General features: G+C 40.7%; 1 protein-coding gene across 1 annotated transcript in view; it reads right to left on the bottom strand.

Moving 5' to 3' along the window:
- The window catches only part of PLCB4 (phospholipase C beta 4), a 420,273-nt gene that overhangs the window by 133,856 nt on the left and 259,550 nt on the right, over positions 1-26,867 (bottom strand). The window contains exon 3 of the mRNA XM_027118190.1: positions 22,439-22,537. Coding sequence (XP_026973991.1) covers positions 22,439-22,522 — 84 coding nt within the window. The 5' untranslated portion in view covers positions 22,523-22,537. The remainder of the gene's footprint in view (positions 1-22,438; positions 22,538-26,867) is intronic.

Here is a 26,867-nt window from a genome sequence, read left to right on the forward strand (position 1 = left end):
AGTGGGATCCTCTGGTAAGGATGCAAACCATAATGTAACTTCTTCCAGGGGGCTCAGAATTTCAATTCTCATAGGACTTGGTTAAAACTCATTAGTCACGCTTTAGAGCTCAAGGAGTAGTTAACACATCCAGCCCAAACCAGCTCTTTCCTTTGGCCATTGGGAGAGACAGTGTGAAAGGAACAGGAACTCCTGTGAAAGCGGACAAGCTGGTAATCGGAGGGCATTCTGTTTGGAAGAAGCAAGAAGCATCACTTTTGCTGGAATCACTACAGTTAGAAGCTGTTCCTGCCTCAAGGATCCCTGTTCTGAGGGGTTTTTGCCCCTAGGGGCTTCCAGAGATGCTGCCCCCATTTCATCACGGATAGAGTATATTTAAAAGCTGTGGTCTCAGCATTATCTCTAGTGTATGTTTCCCCTAACACTTGCTATTTCAACATCATTCAATATCACAATTTATCTTTCAAAGATTCAAGTTACTTTCAAAATGATTTAGATTAAAAATATTTTTCCTTTATTTCAATTTTATAAGTGATTTGGTTAAATGACATTTCATACCATTTCTTTGCATATGGAGTGGTAGAAATCTCAGCAGGCCAAATACTCTAAATAGGAGGAAAGTATTTGGGTGGGATTTCTAGATAACAGGCAGTAACAGGTGGTTGATTTTATTCTAACTGTGATTTGTGGTTATTTCTCACCTTTCCCTCTCCTGCTCTCTCACCCACAATTACTACTTAAGTTAACTGTGAATGACTATATTTTTCTACTGTGGGGTCTGCATCATCAAACAGGGAATAGTCAAGTCTCACTACTGGGAAGGGATAGTGATTTGGGGCTGGTTAATATACATGTTAACTTCACATTATTTCAATTAAACATTAGCTGTTCTGGGCCTCTTTTGTGCTTGTGATGGGATGGGTAGATTAGAATATAGAAGGAGTGAAATGAGTGAGGACTTCCACATTCCATCATGAGACTCCTGATTTCTAAGAAAGTGAACCCCTAGGAGGTGCACTGGGGCCCAGACCTTGTAGCTTATCCTTCCTGGGTTTGACTGTCAGCCTCCACACCAGGCATCTGCCAGAGAATCTTGCACTGGTGCCATTTCATCTCTCCAAGCTTCACTTTTCTCACCTGTAACTTGAGAAAACTGATACCAACTTCACATGGCTCTCAAAGTTGAGAAAGCCCAAGTGCCTGGGACGAGGTCAATGCCAAATAACTGGTAATAGTTAGGAGAAAACTACTGTGTAATTCAGGGCTACTATCCAACCCTCTTCAACAGATTTTCTGTGATGATGCAAATGTGCCAGATGAACACAGCCCAAGGTGGAGGCCATGAAGGTTATGTGGGGCTATGAAGCCCTTGAAATGTAGCTAGTGTGACAGGGGCCCTGAACTTTTCATTTTCGTTTAAACAGCCAGGTATGATTAGTGGTTACCTTATCAGACATGCAGTATTTAGAAATAAGGGGAAAAATGTTTGAAGGAGAGTCAATTCTTCAAAGCTACAGTGGATAAATAACAGACCTGGGATTCAAACTGGTTTCTCTGATTCCAAAGCCTGTGTCTGTTCTACCCTGTCAACCTAGCCGAGCAGGTCCCACTCTGCCTAAAATCAGTGGGTGTTTGGGTTGTCAGTGAATGAACACTGCCTTGGAGGCTCCACCTTTGGGTAAACATGGTTTGATCAACACTGGAGGAAGAGAAAGGGCTTTGTTAAGGCTGAAGAGGGACAAGTGAAGTCTGAGTTAGAGAAAGGCCACGAAGGGTCTAACCAAATATAAATAACATTATAAACCACTACCACCAAAACAATGCTAACTGAGCACCAGGCAATGGTCTGAGCTTTGTACACATTAACTTATTAACCGCCCAACTTCCCGTGAGGGAGGTACTATTATTATTCCCATTTTACAGAGGAGGAGGCCATTGAGGTATGGAAATTAAGCGTCTTGCCCTGTGTCATGTAGCTGGTGGGGCAGAGCTGAGACGGATGGCTACACCGAAGCAGGCATTTGCATCACACCTGCTTTGAGACCTGTAAGTGAGAAAGAGACATTGTCAGGGAGTGAGTGGGCCCAGGGAACTGCTCAGCATCACATCTGAAGGAGGCTTTGCTGTTCTCCTTGTCACTGAAGGCCAGTAACCATCACTCAGATCAGAAGGGCTTTGGAAATGTTTCAGTTCTAGTTACATCATTTTTAAGGATTCTCTTGTGAACTCCATGAACTGTACAGACTGTATTTATTACCGGTTGTTGTAGAAAGCTATCAGAATTTTTTCTTGGATCCTGGTATAAAGAAAAGTTATTTTTCCTAATCTGTTGCGTTCCTTGTAATCTGACAGACAGTTTGAATCCCATAACTGTTTTTCTTTCCTGCATTACTCTGGCTACCATGATCAAAAGTAGCAAATCTGCAGCTCACTTCTTTCAATTTTATGGGACATTTTTGCTGCCCATAGAGTGGCTGCCTGTTAATTTTACCCCTAATTTGATGTACTTTCCCATTTTTTTTTCTGTCTTCAACTTAAATCCCTAATGCATTTTATCTAGTGGCACCTACTTCTATACTACAGCTGACTTTGGGATGTGGAAGAAACATGTGTAAATAAGCACGAAGCCCATTTCATGAACACCTGAAACTACTGGGCATGTTACATTGGTTTTAGGGTCCAACAGACCTGATCCAAACGTGGCTGGACACTTACAGGCTTATATGAGCTTCGTCTCTTCATCTCCAAAAGCAGGGATGGCAGCATGAACAATAACACATCTTACGGGCCACCTGTGGGCACTGCAGGGCTTGATGCATAACCTGTACCCATTACATTATTACTGATTGTCAATATAAGAACACAGTGACCGTGACTATGACTCATGTTGCTAGTATTGTTTATGATGAATCATCCAAGAAACAAATGTGGTAAATGCTGCCTCCCCTACCTTACAGATTCTCTCTGAGGTTAGCAAGTCTCCCCAGAGGACACAGATAATATGTGGCAGGATTATATCTATCGGTACATCATGGTGGGGAGAGCATCTCTGTCACGTGGGTCTTCATGATGAGCAGTGGTACCGTGCGCGCTTATTCCCACTGATCCAGAATGCAGATCCGGAGGTCTACACGTGAGGATAACCCAGAGCTTGTAAATGACTGTGGAGCTAGACTCGCTAAAGTGTGGTTTCTGCACAGAGAGGTCAGGCTTTCTTCTGTGCCCCAGCCAGCCTCAGTCCACATCAGGCACAGAGGGCAAGCCATCAGAAGGAAGTTTTAGTCCTTCCTTCTTCAAGGGCGTGGCGGGGAGTAGTGACCAGAGGAGCCCCTGCCTGGCACCTTCTTGATTTCGCTCTCAGATAGTGAGGGACAATCAAGAGATTGTTAAGCAAGTTTTACAGGTGCTGGACCTACTATCTATCTTGGGTTCTCAATTCCACAGAAGCAGAAATGAAAAGTTCTCCTTCTCAGTAGCCAACCGTGAGCATTTAGAGAGCTGATTTCAGCAATGATCGTGAAATACAGCGAACGCTTATTCTGATAACAAGTAGAAGGATTTAATCCATTCACTTCATTTTATTCTGACCTCAGAAATGAAGAACATCATCAACTTTCAAAGTGACCTGGCTTGCAAGAGTCGACGAAGGCTGCTGAAAACGAGCAAGAGGAAGGAACAGCACCTTTTCTGACTTATGTCATCTTTTAAAAAAAAACTGGGGGCTTCCCTGGTGGCGCAGTGGTTGAGAGTCCGCCTGCCGATGCAGGGGACACGGGTTCGTGATCCGGTCTGGGAAGATCCCACATGCCGCGGAAAGGCTGGGCCCGTGAGCCGTGGCCGCTGAGCCTGTGCGTCCGGAGCCTGTGCTCCGCAACGGAAGAGGCCACAACAGTGAGAGGCCCGCGTACCGCAAAATAAAAAGAAACTGAAACTGGGCCTGGTGGTGTTTGTTATTAACAAGGGCTCTGACATATCCTTGGCTCTGTGAGAAGCTGATCAGCTCGATTAGGATCTGAATTTGGGAAGAAGAAGGAATTGCTCAAATGATCCACCTGAAAGAGTCAAACTCTGTATTTCTGTCTGCTCACTTTACGGTCCTCAATATTTAGGAATCTCCATTTTCTCTTTTACTTCCAGATAGAGATGTTGAATCTTTGGGTCTTAACTTTTAAGGTCTGCCAGTTTGAGATGTCAAACTCTGTATCTGTCTCTCCTTGTCCTTCCCTCTCCCAGAAGCATCTCTGTTGTGGGCATTTTGAGGCCAAGTATGAACACTTAGACTCTGCGAGGGCTCTTGTCTTGTAGCAGGGCGCTGAGACAGGCTCCCTGATTCTTGCCAGACAACACTTGAAGAAATTATTCCTAAGATATTCGGCAATTACCTCTCAGAGTGCAAAAAGAAGAAGAAAGTCAACAAAACATGCCTTTCGATGGAGTGGGTGGTCACTCAAGAACGTAACTTTCTTGGGCAGGAAAACTGTCATGTTAGTCAAAACAGTTGCTGTAGCAACTAAAATGAGAAAAATGAAAGAAGACCAGCTTACTCAGAGCCAGGGAGGAAAAGAAATGTTTTTTGTAACAAACATTTACAACAAACATTAAAAACATATGTCACCACCACCGCCACACACACATCCCACCCCAAAGATTCTCTCCTTGAGCCAACTTTAGTCAGGCTCCTCTGAATCTTATTCCCAAATAGGCCTTGACTTTTGGACTTCTGTGTCTGCCTTCGCATTGCCCAGTGTTAGCAAGAATCCTGCTAATAACTTGATTTAGCTAGAATCCTCCACCCTCAGTATCTGATCACCCTTAGTATCTGATCTGGTTCTTCAACCTCCACCATCTCCCAGGTGATGTCTGATCACCCTGGCTTGCCTTCAGCAGGAATCCTATTAGGGTGGTTTAGCCCAAATCTCTCCTTACCCCTGATGTTTCCTCTTAGTAATTCTCCATCCACTGACCCACCCCCCAACCTGCTCCTTGGCTATAAATCTTTTCTTCCTTATTGTATTCAAAGCTGAGTTCAAATTCTCTCCCCTTCTGCAAAACCCCCATTGTAGTAGTCTCCTGAACACAGTCTGTCTTATTTTTAACAAGTGTCATGAATAATGTTTTCTTTAACATCCTCCCCCTCCAAAAAATTCTAAGAACATCAGAAGATGTGCTTTGCATAAGTGCTTGAAACAGGATCATAAGCTAGTAAATCCTTCTTTTCAGTAAACCACTTCTAATAAAAACACATTCAGTTCCAGAATAATAAATTACAACGAGCCAGGGATTATACATATAGCAACACAGAAGACATACATCTGAAGAGGCTGATCAAAGAAATAACATTTTGAACTATGGCCAAATGGAGATGACAGTCCGTGTTGAATAGAGTAACTGAAAGGAAAGGAATCTCAAATAACTTTCACGGAATTTCCCTTTGAATATCGGCATTGCCCACTTAAATAGTCCAGCTTGTAAAAATGCATTTTTTTTGTCGCTCCCTTTCCACTTTTATCTTCTGAAATAGCTTATGTTTAGGCTTCAAAGATACACAGTCCCCACTGGCTCTAAGGACCAATCCTGGTTCTATCACTTTTTATTGTGTCTAAAAGAGGTGCAGAAATCACTGGCACATGCACATGGAGGACCACTGCTACCAACCTAGAGAATTCTGAGCACAGACTTGGCTTCAGAAAATTGCAGTCCAAAGGTTTAGTACATGACTCTTCTACCCTGAGAGAAGGGCTGTTGCATGAGTTGGGTCATCTAGGAACAGACACCAAGATGAACTTGATTGATTACGGGGAATTGATTGATTGATTACGGGAAATGCGTATGAAAGAGAAAGGGGAGAAGAAACAGGAGTAGGCAGGGAGAGCCTTCAAACCACACTCGCAGGACTAATGACTGTGAAAGCAGAAGAGGGAGGAAGGATGAGCAGGTAGGAAGGCTCTCAGACTGCAGGGCAGCTGTGAGAGCGTCTCCGTCAGGTGGATGAGAGCCCCAGAGCAACAACCACCGACCAGAGGAGCCTCACCTGGGGCAGGAAAGGGCCGGCTCCAGTCTCTGCCATGTCACTCATTGGCTGGGAGCCTTGGCTGAACGTCGCAGGGGTGAGGATGCTGCAGCGGAGGCCGTCCCACTGACTCCACTCCTAGTGAGTTTTGTCTTGGAGGGAGATGTAAATGGCACAGCTCCACGGCTGCCACAGATGAGATCTCTTGCTAACCCTTCTCTAGATCACCCTAAAGGAGCTCCAGTTCCAGCTTCTTAGGACCCTTAAAAGTCTTTACAAATTAGGAACCATTTAAATAACAATCAATTTGAGTCCCAGATATGTAACCAAGGAATTGCTGGATCATCAGAGATGCTTATTAAATATCTGTGAGGTGATGAATGAATTCCCTGCTGGGGACACAGCAGTAAACAAAAACAATGTATCTGTCTCTTGGTTTATAGTCTATGTGTGACTTTGACAATGAACAACAAGCAAATAAATAATATATCAGGAATTGATAAATGCAAAGGTAAAAAAATCTGAAGGGTAAGGGCTGTGTGTGTGTGTGTGCACGGGCACATGCGTTTTTTAAGTAAGATGATGATGAAGGCCTCTTTAGATGAGGTGACTTTGAGGAAAACTGGAAAGAAGTGAGGAAGTAAACCAGGAGAACTGATGATACATGGAGAAGAGCAGTCAGAGCAGAAGCTGCAAGTGCAAAAGCCCTGAGGTTTGTGTCTAATACTTCCAGGGAACATCAATGGGACAATGAAGTGATGGGTTTTGTAAGGGATTTGTAAGGGGACAAGTAGGACCCTGGAAATTATTTGGAATGAGGTAGGAAGCCACTGAAGGTTTAAAGTGGAAGAGGCGTATATTCCAACTTACACTGTAAAAAGATCCATCTTACCTATTCCTCATCATGTCTCTGTGAGGTAGGTATTATCACCCCCATTTTCCTGACAAGGAAGCTGTGGCTTAGTGCCTAGTGGGTTTAAGACGGGCTCATGGTTAGATCTCTTGAGTAGCAAAGCCCAAGTTGAAGCTATTTCTGTTTAACTCCAAACCCATGCCCTTAACCAACTATGTGTACTTCAAACTCTTCAAGAAAGAGTTCTCTGGCAAAGATTTTACCCTAAATACCACTTAGTACAAACCCTTTATTTGCAAACAATATCCTGGCAACTTGGCTCTGCTGAGCATCCGAAAACTAGGCTCCTTTTTGCATCTCACCAAAGTTGAGAGAATCACCTGCCCTTTTAGGTACTTGGAAGAAGACAGTCCACAGTAGGAGAGCACTGGAGGCAGCAGCAAAAGTGTCCTCAGGGTGACTCTTCAGTAGAAAGAGTATGTTGGCTTACATTCCTGGGAAGCTATTCTGGCTCAGCCTATCCGCTTCATTAAATGTTTTGATGAGGCAGGATTTCAGAGCAATTGCCTACTATTTATGGTTTTAAGAATAAGCAGTTTAAAAACCATGTGTTTCTTATTAATTTATCAGAATCAATATTCAGTATTAAAAGACAGGTTTCCCTGCTGAGGATATGTTATGTCTATTTCTACTGATTGAAAGGAAATGTAATAGCACAGGGGACTCTATTCAATATTCTGTAATAACCTATATGGGAAAAGAATCTGAAAAAGAATGGAAATATGTATAACTGAATCACTTAGCTGCACACCTGAAACTAGCACAGCATTGTAAATCAACTATACTCCAACAGAAAATAGAAATTAAATTTAAAAAATAAGTTCATCACATTGTAAATCAACTATACTTCAATAAAAATTGTTATAAGTAGGTAAATAAAAATTAAAAGTAAATAAAAGATTTCATTAAAAAAGGAAATGTAAAAAAAAAGTAAAGAAAGGACATATTATATTCCTTTCATATAGTACATTTTATCTAGTTGTGTGGGGTCTTCTCCCCCCAAAATGTAAAGACTAAGAAACTCCTGCTTAGTACTTTTCTATCCTTAAATGCTGATTTTCACTGAGTCTAAGGTAGAGGTATTAGCGTTTTTAGGGTTGCTTATGAGGCAGTTATTTGCCCTTAGGGGCAAATAAATGAAAAATAATTTTTTTGCCCATCCTCATTTCTTTAGCAGAATCCAATTAAGAACGCCCGGCTGTAGTAATATAATAATTATGGTCTTAAATAGATAAAGCAAATCGGTGACTAAAAGAGTTAAACAGCCTTCATTAAGGAACTTCAGAAAGTGTTTTTTCAATAGGTAGTTTTTTTTTTTTTCAATCATACATAGTTCCCCAAAATATGTTTCTTTGTGTAGGGAAGGAATAAGATTTCCTTGACCTACTTAGGGTCCCCGGCTGGGTCTGAAAATTAAACTGACACAACAGATCAGCAGGAGAAGAGCATATAAATGTATTTAATATAAGTTTTAGGTGACCTGGGAGCCCTTATAAGAAAACGAGGACTAGAAGAAACAGTTAAGCTTGAGTATTTTTGTGCTGGGTTTGCGGAAAAGTAGACAGTTGTGGAGAAATATGAGAGTCGAGGAGTATGAGGTAAGTGTAATAAACTGGGAGGGGGGGCTTCGGAAGGCCTGTTTGTTCAGATTCTTCTCAGAGCCCCTTTTTCTTCAGAAGATAAGGACCCCCCTTTCATCCAGGAGTAGGAAGCATACGTCTCACATGTGGGTTTTATGACCTGTTTCAGAGGAGAGGAGGGGAGTAGATGGGAAGGTCAGAGTGACCTTCCTGCTTCTATTGTTTTCTCAAACTCCTTCACCTTAAAATACTCAATATACTAAAGGTGCCATATTTGGGGGTGGCATATTCCGAACCCCATCATTTGCAAATGGCAGCCATTCCAAGATGTCAAGTCATCGTACTGATGGCTGTGATTCCTGTATGTTCTCTTCATCAAGACATCAGTTCTGGAGACTGGCTCTGTCCATGAATACATGCTGGGTAGTAGGCAATTTCTTAACTGATTTAAGCTTCTCTTTCCCCACCTGTATAACGTGGAAAACAATCTCATTTAATCCTCGCAACCACCTGCGGGTTTAAAGAGATGATTGACGTCAAGTGCTTAGCACTGTGCCTGGCACCTAGAAGAGCTCAATAAAGTCTAATAGGTTCAACTCCTCTGGAAAAAAAGAAAAGTCTCTTTTAGTGAACAGTCTTCCCCTGTTTATCTGAATTGCCTGTTTGGGGAGATTAGTTGTAAAGGACTTTAAATGGATTTATTTTTCCTTCTAAGGAAGTCTAAAACTCCTTTCCTTGCCCTATGCTTAGTGGTTCTTAAATTCGAGCTGCATCAGGATCACCCAGAGGGCTCTTAAAACACAGACTGTTGGAGTCCACCTGCAGTTTCCATTCCCAATTCAGTAGGTCTGGGGTGGAGCCTGTTTTTGGCACTTCTAACAAGTTCTGCATGTGCAGCTAAGGCTGCCGCAAGGATCACACTTTGAGAACCACTGCAGGCTAGCTAGCATGGCATCTTTCAGCTCAGCCTGTGAACGGTTATGTTACCTCAGGTGAGGTGTTCAACCATGTTAAGCCTTGATTTTGTAATCTGTAAAATGAGGCTACAAAGACCCACCTAACAACAGGGTTCTTAGGAGGCTTGAATGAAATAATGTCTGTAGAGCATTTACACAGTGATACCATTTGTAGAGCACCTGGCGAGGGTTCACAATGGCAGCTATTTCTACTGCAAGTGAGGTAGGAGGGAGGTGGGCCCTGGCTGGACAGCTGGTATTTACCAAGTGAAGTAAAATTAGAGCTTTGTTTTCCTTAGACACGCCAAGGACAAAGTTAATGGCAGGAGCTGAGCTCTGCTGGAATAAAGAGATAAGATGACCACTCCTGAGGTCAAGGAGAACTCCTTGGACTGCACATGTGTAGAAAGGTTCCTCCGAGGCCAAAAGGGAGGGGGCACCACCCCATAATAGGTGATCTCAAACCTCCCACAGGCCTCTGTGCTGGAATCCATCTTGGCAAAAACACACGCATGCATGTTGGAGAGGGTCCTAGGACAGGTGAGGTGTGGAAAAGAAACGAGATAATTGGCCCAAGGTAAACAACGACCTGGAAAAACTGCCCTATATAAATGATTTAACCGCCTCTTTGCTGCACTCCTCATTAGGGAGGATGCCCACACCCTTTCTCTTTGGGTGCGCATCTCTGCCTTGCTTCTGCCTTACGTAAACAGCTTCCCTGTGTGCTCTCCCACAGGTTGTGCCGTGCTAATAATAATAAATTTTGTACCTGATTTTACAGTTTTTGCCTCCTTGAAACATTCTTGTTTTCAAATGGGGCAAGAGCCAGGGCCTCTTTGCTTTTAGCCTTTAGCCCCTGGTGGACTAGTGGCTAGAATTCCTGGTTTACATCCAGGCTACTCAGGTTCAATTTCTGGGCAGGGAACTAAAACCCTGCTTTTCAAGACCACTTGCTGCTGTCTCTCTGAGAACATAAGGACTGAAGAGCATCCTCCCTAAAAAGAACCAAAACCAGTAACAACGAAAACATTTATCATCATTTTTAGAAGTAGGGAATTCATTCACATGAAACTGAGTTTAAAGAAATGCCATTTTCTTACTTGAGAACGGACTTCAAAATGATTCACTTTAAAATATGCTGTATATTTCATTTGACTGTTCATTTGTTCACACTTGAATGAACTCCATTAATTCAATGGCCAGGCCACACGCATGAACAGAGTGTGATCCCAAACAGAATGCAGCCAGGATGTTCTCTGGGCCCCATCGCCATCAGGCTGGAGATCCACAAGGCTGCACTCGTCAACCCTAATTAAAGGATGCCTGACCACAGCCACTGACCTCCTGCTCCCCTGCCGCTATAGACAAGATTTGAAGGAGCAGATATTGTGCATTTTCCTATTTATACTCAGGTAGAAAAAAAGCAATAAAAAACTAGCACTGTCCACCTGAAACTAACATGATATTGTAAATCAACTACATTTCAATTAAAAACAAATGTTAAAAAAAAAAACAAGCACTGTCATTTTAGCCACTGAATTTTAACCAAATTCTTTAGCATAGCAGTCAGACTCCAGAGACCTAAGTAGCTCCTCAGCTAGCTCCTTATATTTGATTTACTCATTATTTATACACTTTCTTTTTGTGTTGTATTGCTTCATTTTGTTTTCACCAGCTCCTTGTAAATTGAACGCCCGCCCGGATTTCCTTCTCTAGCTTCCTAGTGGATGCGTGTCTCATCTTCCCACAAATAAGTCCTTCCTACACCCTTGAATAGCATGAATCTCAAGTATTAGAGTTTTCCATGAGACTGACTCAGACACCATTTCATGGGTGAGATGCTCCTATTCCTCCAGGGAATAGAGTTATCTTCTACCTTTGTGAAGAAATGAAGAAATGTAAACCCAAAGAAACTTCACAGAGAGGGAAAAAGCATAAAAGTGAGAAGAGTAAGCAGAAACAAGTAAACAAAACTGGAGCATCTTAGACAAGAGTAACTGACTATTCAGCAAAAGCCAATACAGTTATAGAGAAAAGGGAACAAAATTGAGGAAGACTAAACTGAAAATTTAATAATACATTCATAAGGGAAAATGACTGAGCTAAAAGTAATTACCTGAAAGTATCATCATCACCATCCAAACTAATTTGTTATTCATTTCTATGTATCATTATTCGTCTTCTAAGCTAGGTGTCTGCAGACCACAGCCCTGTTTTTGAAAATAAAATTTTCTTGGAACACAGCCCATTCATTCATTTACAGATTGTTGAATGTTCTATGACTGCTTTTATGCTACAAAGTTAAGTAGTTGTGACAAAGACCCTATGGCTTGCAAAACCTAAAATATTTAATATCTGGTCCTTTACAGAAAAAGTGTGTTGACCCCTGTTCTGTGCCTTTTCAATGCAAGATGATTGATTACATAAAGAGTACCTACAATAACCGTGGTTGACTGCAGAGAGGGACACACTCCTTCACCCCTCCCTGAATCTCGCTGCTCACAAGGTGACTTTGCAGCCCCTCCCAATGTCCCCACTTACTTTGGTCTACAGCATGCAGCAGAAACTCGGCTGTGTGCAGGAAAGAACAAGCTCCATCTGCTTGCAGGAGGATGACAGACCAGGTGGGGTGGAGATGCGAGGGTCCTGCTAAGACCATCCTAAATCAGCCAGCCCCCAGTTGGACCAGCAAACACTTGAGTGTGCCCATTCCAGCCCAGATGGCTGACCCACAGATTCAGACTACATAAATGGTTGCTGTCCTAAATCACTGAAGGGAATTAGAACGTGCCATCCCAATATATGCCACTTTGCATATGGATTTTTCTGAGCCGAAGGCAATTGAGAATCAACAAATGCAGAAAGAAACCTGGTCAGAGCTTCCCTTATCTAATTAAAGCAGAAACTTCTGAGAAATAAAGCCTTCCATATAGCCCCCCTCCAGGGTGTTTTGTGGCCATGAAGAAGAAAGTCAGCACCAAGATGTGTCTGCACAAACCTTACTTAAAATAACCCTGATGTTCCATTAGTTTCACCATGTATTTACCGTCCCACAATTTCCTGCCCCTAGAAGCCCACTAAGCTCACTAAGGCAGGTGAAAGGACTTGCCCAAGGTCATAACTTGTAAATGTCAGGGTCAAGGCTCAAATCAGAGTCTTTTGTCTTCAAGTGCACTTACTTCCCAGAATTTTGCAAACCATACAGACCTTTCCTTAAACACTTCCTGCTTGGATGACAATGGTCTCTAAGCTTTGGGGGGTCTGAGAGCGCAGATAATGTTATTAGCACTGTTATTTCAAAGGAGGGTCTAGAGGAAGGAACAGGTCTGGGTGTTCTTGCAAAACCCCGGCTGATACTAGCTCTTGCAGCTTCGGATTGTTTCAGCGTGATTAAGTGATTAAGTGCTCAGGCTCTGGCCACACCTTTCTTACCATATGAGGAAGAGGTCGCAAGATGATGATGAAGAGAGAGGTAACTGAAGGCGGGTAGGTGTAGAATCATAGGATCCTTAGGTGAAATATAATACATACTCTTCAGACCCACCTACCTTCCTAGCTCCCCTTTTCTAGCACAGAGATATTAAGAAAATTGCCTGTAGAGATACACCAAGTAAAAGGAAGGGCTAAGATTCCAGCTCACCTTCCTTAAATTAAACTTCTGGTGTTCTCTAACCATACTCTGTACCTCTGGTGTGCACTTTGCACCCCGCCCCTTACAAATCCATTCTCCACACAGCTACCAAAGTAACTGTCACCAGAACGTAAACCAGATCACGCCAGTCTCTGTTGAAAATGGCTTCCCATAACACTCAGAAAGAAATCCAAGCTCCCCATCCCGGTCCTATGACCACTGAGCCTCATACTCAGATGTGCGTCCAAGTCTCTTAGAGGACTAGTTAAAACATACACTGCTGGACCCATTCCCGGAGTTTCTGATTCATCTATGAGATGGGCTGAGAATGTGCATTTCTGATAAAGTTCTAGGTGATGCTGATGATGCTGGTTTGGGGACCACACTTTCAGAACTGCTGCTGTACGCAACGAGGCTTCTGCCTACTTCTCAGACTTCTGTTCATACCATGCCCTTGCTCACGACGCCTACTCCAGCCAGGATGCCAACAGCACCCCTGGGAGTGGAGGACGGAGGAAGGAACAAAATGCATCCATTTGTTCAGCCTCTTGGGTAGTTTACTATGTTTGTCAATTCTCTTTTTGTGCAGTTTATTTTAAACTAAAACTTATGTGATTTCTGTATATGCAAAATGCTTCTGGGGTACAACAGAACATACAGTGATAAGTACCGTTCATTTCATGAAGAAGAACCACCTAAGCACATCCATAAACTACCCCTTCTCTGACATTCTCTGTGCCAGCATCAGAGCCCACCCAGCTTCCTGGGCTGGAAATCCCAATCTTGTTTTACACTTCTTACTCTCCCTCACCTACATCCGCCAGGTTAGAAAATCCTCTAATTCATTTCCATCTTCCACCCCTCCTCTTATTTCCCATGTGTCTGAATGACTGTCTATCCAGCCATTCAATCCCACCTCTACCCTCCCAGATACAACTAATCAGCCAGACCCACTTTCCAGTCATATTCAGACCTCACTCTTTCCTGCTAAAAAATATCCATCGAAGGGTCCCTAGAGCCTTCAGGATCTAGTGCCAATGCTTGGGCTGGAAAGTAAAGCATTTATGGTGGGACACTGCTCATCTCTGCAGCTGCAGCTCCTGCCTTCACCACCTGCCCTCCTACCCCAGACAGACAAGCCACGCCCCCCATCCCACACCCATGCCCTTGCAGGAGCTCGACTGTCCCCTCATCTTAGCTGTCCTTTGATCCGCTAATGGACTCACCCACCAATATGCAGACCTAAGGGGGCTTGCTCTCTGAGGCCTTCTCGGTCAGTCCCCTGGACCCACTGCCCACCTTGGTCTCCTCACCCCACAAGGGGTACAATCTGCCACCTTCCTCATTGCAATGTGACTGTGGGGGGGAAAGCATGGGGGTGAGGGTGGTAGGACATCTGGGGCCACATGCTGAGGGCCTGCAGTATCAAACCAAGACATCTGGACGTAATTTGGTGGACAATAAAGTGATATAACACATTTTTTGTTTTGTTTTAAATGTCCAATTCTAGTAGGGACTGGAGCTTGAAGAAAGCAGGACTCATGGCAAGACAGTGAATAACTGAACTAATTATCCACCAGGCACACGTAGGAATATTGATAGGTTCCTTAGGATAACAACTCAGAAATGGAACTCAATTTAACTCATTTCCCTACTTTCCCTCCTCTCCCTTCCAAATGTGAAATCACATTCTTTTTGGTTTTGTGATTGGCTTTAAATAATAGACAGAAGCCTCTATTTCATGCACCGTCAACTAACTATCAACATTTCCTCTCACTGAGAATATTAAGCCTCTGGTTTTTCCTCTGTGTCTCCAACTAGTTCTCCTTTCCAAGATTTGTCTGTACCCTTACTTTGCACTGACAAAGTGAATAGATTTTTCATTCTGTTTTGTCAATAATAATTAAATATTTTGTCTACCATTAGGTTGACTCTAAACATTGAAAGACTAATAAATATTATCAGAATTGTTATCATTATGACGACCCTGTAAGAATCTTTCACTGTAAATACAAATAATGTGCTACAATTCCACTTTCTACTTTTTGAGCTGGATATCCTAACTCTGTGGGTGCAATTGAGTTTAAATCACCCAAAACTGGGAATGAGATAAAAAGATGGCTATGTGTCCTTTCCATGTTATACAGGAACGCTGTCTAGAGACCCACCCAAGGATGATTTATTTCTCTAGAAGAATGCCCCTTTGTTTGACTTATTATTTACTGTAGTTTAGGGCCCAGATTTTCTGAAGTTAACTAGATAAGTTGCAGCCATTTTTGTTCTGTAAGGGATGCATGTGATTTGTGTCTGGTAGAAAAGACAGCCTCAGGGGTTATGGTTTCATTACCCTCCAGGGCAGTAACCGGTTTTGTATCTAATTGACAAAGCTTGTTGCAGCTTTCCTTTCCTCTTTTCCTCCAGTGCTCTTATAACTAGACTTATCATCCTGCTGGTATCCTCACTGAGGAGCTAAATAAATCTTTCAGTCAAAATACTTTCTATGAGGATGTGTTTTTAGTTTTTTGCAAATTACACTTGTTAAATTATTTGCTTCACCGATGTGCAGCCTGGGGTATGTAGGGTGCCTGGGCCTTTTGGAGCTTCACTGAGTGTCCTACAGTTTGGTTTCAGAGCTACCTTGGAAAGAGGCCAAATTCGGCCTGTCCCACTTGGCTTCACTTCAACTTTTATTGATGCTGTACTTCCATATTCCTCTGGGATTGGCAGCTACCATAACTGTTTCTGTTTTCCTGGCAGCAGTTGTGAGCATCAAGGGGCTCCGTTTCTGTGTGTGTGCAGGGGAGGGTTTTGGGGGTGGTGAGTGGGAGGGGTTAGTAATAAAGACTAAGGCTTCTCCAGAAAATGACACTCCAACCCGGCAGCCTGCCTCAGATACAAAATCCCACAGGTGAGGAAAAGGGGCAGCCCAACCCAAGCTGGGATTTGGGATGTGGGGTGGTGGGGGAGGGAAGTCAGTTATAAAACATTCAAATCGCTGCTCTGGCTGCCACTAAGAAGACGTGGCTGATGAAACTGCAGATCCCAGTTAAGCAAACTGAGAGCTCTTTCTGCATGCTGAGGAAAGAGGATGGTATTTTAAAATCTGGTTGTAATTTAAGCTAATTGTCTAGAAAACTGTGCTGTCCAATAAGAGAGCCACCAGCCACATTTTGTTATGTAAGCTTTAATTAAAATTAATTAAGATAAAACCTCAGTTCCTCAGTCTCACTGGCCACTTTTGCTGTTGTTGTTGTTTTGTTTGTTTGTTTTCCAAATGCCAAACTGAATTAATTTTGCTAAAGAGAAACTCTCGCACTCTAAGAAAAATAAGTGCAGTCTAGATTTTGTGCACAGGTTGGGGACAAAGCCCTGAGATTACCAACTGTGCATCACAACCCTCTTCACATGTGGTAACAGGCAGCCCAGATACAGACCATGTCCATCACTGCAAAGTTCTGCTGGTGACCACTTCTCTAGAAGGACGACAGACCACTTTTCTTTCAAGGGAGAAAGGTCTTTAAAATTTTTGTGTGTTTAAGTATATCCATTGCCCTTCAAAGTTACGCAAAAGCGGAGGTCTCAGGAGAGTCTGGATGGGAGAGTTTCAGCTGGACAAGGAACCACACTTCTCAGGATGAGAAGGGACCAGAATTTCCCATTTTCCTCCTTGGTTTGAGAGGGAGTTGGTTTTTTGTTGGTTTTTTTTGTTTGTTTCTAATTGGAATAAGAGGCATATGGGAAAAAGGAAAAGGGTGTATTAGAAAAGGATTCTGAGGGAGAGATCAAAAAAGAAAAGAAACAGGAAAATGCTTCTTGGTGGAAGAGTGGGGCAAAAAGAAGGCAATGAGAGAGACACCTGTTGCCCTGCTGACCTCTGAAATTTATTCCTCATGATACCTATTGTCTCCTACTGCATGCTGTAATTCTCCTCTGCTACCACCAAATTTTTACTAAAAGCCTATTTCACACAACATCCTTGTTCCTGAGGTTCAGTGATATAATGGGTTTAGGGAGAGAAATTAGAGCAGGGAACAGTCCTGGGAACAGAGAGGTAAGAAGGCATTGAGGAGCTGAGTGATCACAAGGCGGCCGTAGGCACCTAGGAATTCTAGGAAAGGCTGGGGTGAGCCCTGAATAGCCAGGGGATGGGGTCTTCAGCCCTTTAATAAGGACATGAAAGAGAAAGACAAATACCATATGCTAACACATATATATGGAATTTAAGAAAAAAAAATGTCATGAAGAACCTAGGGGTAAGACAGGAATAAAGACACAGACCTACTAGAGAACGGACTTGAGGATATGGGGAGGGGGAAGGGTGAGCTGTGACAAAGTGAGAGAGAGGCATGGACATATATACACTACCATATATACATCTACCTAAACACTACCATATATACATCTACCTAAACGTAAGGTAGACAGCTAGTGGGAAGCAGCCGCATAGCACAAGGAGATCAGCTCAGTGCTTTGTGACCGCCTGGAGGGGTGGGAGGGAGGGAGACGCAAGAGGCAAGAGATATGGGAACATATGTATATGTATAACTGATTCACTTTGTTATAAAGCAGAAACTAACACACCATTGTAAAGCAATTATACCCCAATAAAGATGTTAAAAAAAAATAAGGACATGAAAGGCAAGTCAGGATGCCAGTTGAGTTAGAGACATTTGGGCTGCATGGGTTTTAAAAATCACTGCTGTTTCTCTCCTCTGTGATAGAAAAATGTCTAAAGATTTTTACACCACTTGTACCACTTAGGAAACGAAATATATTTTTCATGTAAGTAACTTAAAAGTCAAGTAAAGTTAGATTAAAAACAGCTTTTGAAGTGGCAGGAGAATACAATCAGAGGCTACAATGCAGGCTGCAGTTCCTGAAATTTTGGGCTACCTCAGAAGAAATCCCTCAGCAGGAATAATAAAATAATGCTTAAATACAGTTGCACTAGTTGCATTTATTGGCAAAATAATACATATTTTTAAAACAGTGGTTAGTAAATGCTATTTTTTTCTGACCTAGTGAATGCTCACCCACTGATTAAAACACTTCCCTGCCTTCTTTAAACCAATATGTGGAACACAATTTAATGTTTGCCCGATCCTTCAGACCGTCATGATAATGTTAGTTGCCATATGGTGCTGAAGGCGTTTATGCCCCTTCACAAATGGTCCCTTTGCCGTGGCACTTTTGGGATGATCAGGTTGTGTTTTCTCTAATTCCTGTTCCTCCCACTTGCTGTCAGCTGTCACTTCTCCCTGCTGTTCATGCAAAAAACTGTAGAAACAAACCTTCTCTGTTTATATTTGGTGCCTTGAAAATTTTAATGGCCGTGACTCTAAAGAACTAAATCTTACAAAATAGGGAAATACAGTTGAGCCTTGAACAATGTGAGGTTTCAGGGCTGCCAACCCCAGTGCAGTTGAAAATATGAATATAACTTTTACAGTCAACCCTCCATATCCGTGGTTCCGCATCCCCTGATTCAGCCAACTGAGGATTGTGTGGTACTGTGATAGGTATTTATTGAAAAAAATCCATATAAAAGTGGACCATGCAGTTGAAACCTGTGTTATTCAAAGGTCAGCTGTAATAAGAACAACTGGCTACAGCCCCATTTGAAACACTATTTGGCTTTCTGGTTTGAAAATTAATAAAGGGAAACCTTACTAAAATGGAGTCAGGAGGCTAGAAGGAGAAGCTCTCACAAGGTACCACTGGACATCAACTATGGGAAGAATTATCAGTTACAGACCCCAGAGAAGAATCATCAATAGGAAAGAATCATGAATTCCAGGCCCCCAAAAGGAAAAGAAGTGCGTGGCATCTCCCACAAGATACTGACTAGCCCAGCAACTCAGCCCCTGAGTAACCCGCCAGCTCCCTGAACTCGCACTTTTCTCCCATGGATTTTTGTTCAAAACAACCCCTCCTGACTTCCTCCTTTCTCTCTCTACAATAATATTCCCCTCCTTTGTTCTATGGACTTGTCTATGGCTTTTGCTATAGCTTGCTTGTCCTGAATTGCAACTCCTCTGCTATTCCTAAATAAACACATTTTTGCTGATAAAATAACTTTTATTTTTAAGGTCAACACCAGTTTGATATGTTTTATGAAGAGGCATTATTTACTTTATGAAGCTGAAAATTTTTTGCTTATAATCCTAGTAAAATAGCACTTAAGAAAGTTGAAAGCTTAGCGAGATTGTATTTAATACTTGTTAAGATTTCTTTCCTAGCTTTACCTCATTTTCAGAGGAACCTGGAAGAAAAGTAAATGCCTTTAGAAGTGCAAGTCATCAGTATTTTCTAAATATAAGTGAGTTATGATGATTAATAACCAAAAAAAATCATGAGAAATAAAAATGATTCAATGATGATAAACTTCTAGTTCATCAAATCACATTTCACTTTATCAAAAAATAGTACTCTTTCTCTAACTGGTTTCTGCTTATATGACAGCAGAAGAGATACTCAGCCAGTGATTACATTTAATCTCTTCAAAATGACCTTCTCTGAGGAACTGGAAGCCAGGAAGTATTCTTTAATTATCCTATAGATTTCCAGAGCCTGGGAAACTGCCTCAGAAAACCACAAATATTTTGGGATACTCTAGCAGATTCAGGGAGAGATGTCACTCGCCAGCTTAAAATGAAGGGCAATGGCCATCATCATGGTGGCGCTGGTACTCAACCTAGACCTGAGTTACCTGGGAGAAAAGGCTTGGAAATGCCTCTAAGTTAGCCCTTGGCCTTCTTGCCAAGTTGTGTAAAGTGGACAAAAGTAGTCAAGTGCACTTAATTGCATTTGGCTTGAACTCTCAAATTGTTGATATCAATAATTTTTAATTTAAAAGATGAAAATTAGATATGATTTACTGTAATATTTTGAATGTGTTGAAGTACAGCTTTCCACACAGGTCTCAAGGACCTCTCACCATTTCAATTATCAAGAAAATGAACAAACTATAATAAAACCAAACTTAGTTGGAATCAATTGTATCTAAAATCTCCCCTTTTTTTTAATAACATCTTTATTTGAGTATAATTGCTTTACTATGGTGTGTTAGTTTCTGTTTTATAACAAGGTGAATCAGTTATACATATACCCCATATCTCCTCCCTCTTGTGTCTCCCTCCCACCCTCCCTATCCCACCCATCTAGGTGGTCACAAAGCACGGAGCTGATCTCCCTGTGCTATGTGGCTGCTTCCCACTAGCTATCTATTTACATTTGGTAGTGTACGTATGTCCATGCCACTCTCTCACTTCATCCCAGCTTACCCTTCCCCCTCCCCCGTCCTCAATTCCATTCTCTATGTCTGCATCTTTATTCCTGTCCTCCCCCTTCTTCAGAACCATTTTCTTTTATTCCATATATATGTGTTAGCATATGGTATTTATTTTTCTCTTTCTGATTTACTTCACTCTGTATGACAGACTCTAGGTCTATCCACCTCACTACAAATAACTCAATTTTGTTTCTTTTTATGGCTGAGTAATATCCCATTGTATATATGTGCCACATCTTTATCCATTCATCTGTCGATGGACACTTAGGTTGCTTCCATGTCCTTTAAAAATCCCTTTTGATACTAGATATTTACAGTGAATTTGGCAATTGTAGGCATTCTGCTAGTCCCTGGAGAGAAAAAGATAAGTAAAATATGGTCCTTGACCTCAAGAAACTCATAGTATACTAGGAAAGACAAAAACATTAAATGAAATGTGAGTGCAGTGTAGTATGTGCAAGGGTAGTTTAGTGGTAGCACAAACGAGTGATCAATTCTTATCAAATGGGTCAAGGGAGATATCAAAGAGTAAAGATTTCTCATCTGGGTTCTGAAGGATAAATAGGAGTTTTCTAGTCAAACAAGGAAGGATAAGTGCCTTTCAGGAAAAGGCAGCGGTAAGCACAAAGCATGAAATAGAATAGTTTATTGGGGGAATTCTAAGCGTATTCTTAGGGTTAAAGCAGAGAGTGTTTGTAGAAAACTGGTGGGAAATGAGGCTGTAGAATTAGGCAGGAGACAAATTATGGAAGACCTTGTATTTCATTCTGATGAGTCATCTTTATCCTATAAGAGGGAGTCATGGAAGCTTTTAAATAGAGGAAGAAGAGGTTCTGATATGTATTTTCAAGATTACTCTATGATGACAACTATGGAAGAGGAAAAACAATTAGAAAAAAGACTAGAAGAAAACTGCAAAAGAGTTAACAGTGGTTGCCTCCAGGTGGTAGAAAATTGTTTTGTTTCTTCTTATAGCAGAATGCTGTTCTTTCAGGGAAGCAATAAAGTTTCAGTAGTATAGATAGCTGTCACCACAATACTTTAATTCAATATGAAGAATACTGACTACATTTGGGTCTATCCTTTGCCTTTCTCAATTCTGTTTACACAAAACAACTATGGTATAAATCTACAGAGTATTATGATACATATTTTGGAAAAACCAAGTCAACCAGTAAGTGAGTTGTGTCAGCCCACAGACCTCACGAAAAGGCCTGATGATCTGAACCCCTGGGAGGCCACCACGATGAGCCACATACGTTCCACTGATTTTGAAGGGAACCAACTCTGACTCTGCATGAAGTCTGAACAAGTTTTGCATCTTACTTCGCCTTAGAGGCAACACAGTATCATCACACACCCCTCCACAAGTCACCTCAAATTCAAGTAAACTCTAAGAAAAACAACATGTTAACAATGCAAAGGAGGCTTCCACTCTCTGTCCTAAACCTTCTGAACAGACTGGTGGCCCCAAGCCCCTCGTTTCTAGAAAGCCTGGAGCCATCACCACCTTGCAAGGGCACAAGCAATAAATAATAGAAGCAGAGGCACGCAAAGCTTTGGTCAAGCTGATGTGTATAAATGAGACGAGCAATGCACGTGACCAGCACAAAATCCAATCAATACTACATTTATGACAAATAGAAAGTGTCATGAGGAAAGCCTGACAGAAGCACTTCGTTAAGCAAAAACTATTACTCCATGAAACTCATCTGTAAAACAAGCATAATAATGGCAACAACCTTATAAGGTTATTATAAGGAATTGAACAAATAATACACAGGAAGTGCTTAGAAAGTTGTCTGGCACACAGTAAGCACATAATAATTTATAGTATCATCATTATTATTATATCTGGCACAGGGAGAGTGCTCAGTAAATTATAGTATTATTATCATTATTATTATATCTCATAACTTTGACTCTTTCCAAATATTCCAACTTATAAATCTCCAGGATATTCTTACTTATGTCAAAGACTATTTACTCAATACTGTGATTAAAATGAAATAATTAGAAGAATGTTTTGAGAGAAACGATTAATAACGCTTCTTTACCTCTTCGTATCTGTCAAAAACTGCTCCTTCTTGCAAAAACGAAGGAACTTCCTTCTGCCAATTAAATTCATAAGGTTTGGCCATGATTATATTTAAGACCTGAAAATGAAAAAGGGTATCTCATTAGTGAACACAATTAAAAAACAAGTGAAGATCAAAGGTTAATCATTTTATATTTACGTGTTTGCAAAAGCTTTTCTTCATACACATGGACTAAGTCCATAAATTGTCTTTTTTTTTTTCTTCTTCCCTTCATCTGACCCTGAATTCCCTTCTCCTGGTTGTTTGGTGATCATTTGGTGATTGTTTGGGAAGCTTCCCCCTTCCTCTTCAAATCCTATAAAATAATTATGTATATATAAAATCTGATGTCATCAGATAAAAGAAAAAAACCACACACCTAAACCTACATATAGCAGAGGACTGCTGTAAAGAGCAAGAGGTTCTACAAGCCTCCACCACAAGGTGAACTCACGGCCAGGGGGAGTTGACAGGTGATGGGGTTGTAGAATCAAGTAGCAGTAGCTGTAATTTTTATTTCTCTTGGTCCTGTCTTTAGCCCTCTCTCACCCCCTCCTCCCTTGGGCCATGCAGTGAACAACAGAATGTCTGCTTTGTAGCATAGGCAGTGAGTATGACATTGAAGGGAGACTGGCATTGTCCAGAGTGGCTGCCTACACTTAGGAAGAACTGGATGTTCCTTTTACCCACCCTTCTTAGCATCCTGCACCATGGTGTGCATTCAATAGCTATAAACAGGGCATCTTAAATGAAAAGAATCACCAATAATAATCACCAAATATTTGAGCAATGCAAAGAACAGGGAAGGCAGACACCAAACACAGTAAATAGAAGAACTTACACCCAAGAAAACAGAGTTAACAGGACAAACAGAATCTGGCTTTGACTTAAGGATGGCTGATATCCTCAGAGGGAGGAAAGAGTGCATTCTCTTCCCAAAACACAATTAACTACAGATTCTAGAAATTTTAAAAAGATTGTTGTAGTCAAACTCCTAATAAATAGGTGACCTGCACTGTAAAGAGAATTCATATGAAGTGCTGAGCCAAGGAATTATCACAGAATACAACACAAAAAGAAACAGAAAGCATGACTGAAAAATTAAGAGAGATGGAAAATGGAAACAGAAGATTCGAAAACCACCTTATAGAAGGATATCTTCTATTAGAAGGAGAGAAAGTAAAGCCAATGGAAAAATGGGAACAATTAAAGGAATAGTAGAAAAACATTTCTGAAATCTGAATATTTGTGCTCTCAGTGTGAAAAAATCCAGTGATGCACTAGGTATAAATGGGGGAAAAAGATACACACACCTAAACATTCCTTGAGGTGACTAAGAACAAGCAATATGAAGAGAAGTTATGAAATTTCTCAGAGATGCATAGAGAGAAGACAATTTAGAATTGAATGGCAATCAGCATGGAATCAGGCACAACATCAGAGTATTACACATGAGAAAACAGCAGAGCAATAACTGCAAAGTTTTGAGGGAAAGTAACTGTGGACTAGAAACTCTGTGACCAATGGAATAATGGTTTAATTGTTAGGAGAAGATATATTTACAGACTTTCAAGGTATCAAAACGGTTTAATAACCTACTCTGAAAGAGTTAATGTATTATATATTCTGTCAAGAAGAAAAAGAAATATAGAAAAATAAGAGATATGGGAAGTAAGGCTGGCAGGAAGGAAGGGGAAAGGAAGGAGAAAGGAAGGAAGAAAGAAGGGAAGAAAGAAAGAAGAAAGAAGTTTAAAAAAGAGACAAATTTTACTCTTAAGTCTTATGTATTATACAAAAAGAAGAAGATATAGAAATTACAATCTAGCATCCAAATTCCAGATTATATCAACACAGGTAGGTGCTGGAGGCAAGGAAATATGGAACAAAGGGAGGTAAAAAACATTTTAGGGAGTGCAATATAGGTAGTTAAAACTCTAGATATTGGCAGAAAAATAGAAGATCAATTATGAGTGTTAAAAATTTAATAATTTTCCTAATAGAAAATTTTAAATGGAAAGTATAACTTGCAAATAAATGAGGGAAAAAATAGAACGAAGAAATGTGAGCCTCCTTTAAAAAGGAAACAGATAAAAGATGTGGGAAGGGAGAGGGAAAAAAGAAGAACACACAATAACTGGAAAACAGAAAGTAAATGTATTACTAACTGTAATAAATATGATTTGGCTAAATCCATTTATAAAAGACAGAGGCTTTCAAATTAGGTAACATTATAGTTGTTTACCAGAAATATTTATAAAATAAAAATTATATAGGAAGTTTGAAAATGAAGGGATGAAAAGAAGATATAATAGGCACACGCTGGGAAAGGACCAGATGTAACACTAATAATGTTAGATGTAACACTAATAATGTTAGACAAAATAGACTTCAAGGAAAAAAGCAAGAGACAGTGATATGTCATATTAAGAGAAGGGGTGATCAAAATTTTTCAAGTCATTAACATTAGATATGTGACCACACAGCATCAAAACATAGATTGAAAAACTGAAAATACAAAGAGAAACAGGCAAAGTCACAAACATATTAGGAGATAATGATTCTCAGAAATTAACGGAAGAATATTGAGGATTTGAAAATCACACAAATTTAACCAAAACAATTTAAATGACTCAAGTTAACATAATTTAAATATATTACTTAATGAGTTTAGCCCCCCCCCCACACATATATCTTTCCTTCATTCTCTCTTTGTACCCGGCTTCCCCAAACACATATAACAATCTCAAAATCTGATCATGATTAGGCCACGGAGAAAATCTCAGTACTTTTCAAGAGTCAGAAATTACAGTGGCCATGCTTACTGACCATGACTGGGCCAACTTATAAATTAATGATAGAGAGTGTGTAAAACCTACACACATAGGAATTAAACATAAACATACACACTTCTAAATAATTCTTGATTTGAGCAGAATAGTCAAAGCAGAAATTATAAACTTCTTAGAAATGAAAGATGGGAGTACTATATATACATTAAAACCTAACCCCAAATAATAAAATAATGACTGGTAAAAGTTAATTATTTTCTGAATATGCATATATTAGATAAAATTTGGCAGGTATTGGGGAGAGAGACAGAGAGAGAGTTGGGGTAGGAAGGAGGATGAGGAAGAACCGTAAACTCACAATATCCATGATGAAAGGTGGAGTGTAAATACAGAGAGAAGGTGAACACCATAAGAGATGCTATGTATAACTTTAACCAAAATATTTGAAAACTTCAAGTGGATGTTTTTCAAAGTTAAAATAAATTTGGCTCAACAAATGAGCAGAACGCTTAAACAGACCAGTAATCTTGGGAGAAATTGAAAAAATAGTAAAAGATTAGGCCCAGATGATTTTACAGGTGAGTTCTACCAAATCTTCTAGGAAAAGGTAAATCCTGTGTACCTACATTTTTTCTAGGACATAAAAAAAATAATAATAATAAAATAAAGCTACTACCCAACTCATTTCACAAGTGTCTTGTCAGACTCTGACAATGACACCACAAAGGGTTAATAAGAAACCAACCAACCAACCAACCAACCCTAGAGCTTATTCTCACAGAGAAAAACCTCTGCTAAAATATAAACCAATCTATTCCAGAAAGTTACTGAAAGAATAATTTGGGATGTTTCCACGCTGAAAACAATCAATGTGATTCACTAAGGAGCAAAGTCTAATACATGTACACATTACAAGGTGATGTGAAGCTGAACTTGAAAAGCCTCTAACACATACCATTAAATGAAAACCACGTTTTTGCAGCAAGCCATGTAGTAATATGGAATAGGAACAGTGTGACACCATTTACCTAAATACACAGCCACAGAATGACATGAACTGTGTAGTAAACACACACGCACACACACAAGGCAAAACTATATATTTTTCTAGGTAAATATTCATGCATATAAATACATTATTAAAAAGTTTGGAAAGAACCTTGCAAATTTATGACTCTGCTTACTTCTGGGGAGGGAACAAAGCTTGGGGCTGAAAGTCAAGATATCTTTCATGTTATCTCTGTCCTGGACTTTTTTATTATGGGAATATATTCCTGTGTTCATGTGCTGCTTGTGTAAATAAAAAATAATGCAAATTTCAAAAAGAAAAAAAAAAAGTTGAAATCACACAGATAGGCAGACGCATGAATCTTTAGTCCCAAATAATTTAAAGCAGACGAAGAGCACATTAGGTCACGTTTCAAGATAGTTTCTTCACAATGGCAACCACAGGTGTTTGAAGGAGGAACTCATCCAATATTTATTACTGACCAGGCTAAAAACTGATCAAAGCATGAAGGGCATTCTAACCAGCCCAGACTGAGGCAGGAAGCAGCCCTCTATTCGTCAGTACCAAGGCCTCCCATGGAAAGCCAAGGCAGACAAGCCATGCCAGTGGG

Source organism: Aethalodelphis obliquidens, unplaced genomic scaffold, assembly GCF_003676395.1.
Source record: "Aethalodelphis obliquidens isolate GAN/ISIS:26980383/991018 unplaced genomic scaffold, ASM367639v1 scaffold18, whole genome shotgun sequence".
In the NCBI taxonomy this organism is placed as follows: Eukaryota; Metazoa; Chordata; class Mammalia; order Artiodactyla; family Delphinidae; genus Aethalodelphis; species Aethalodelphis obliquidens.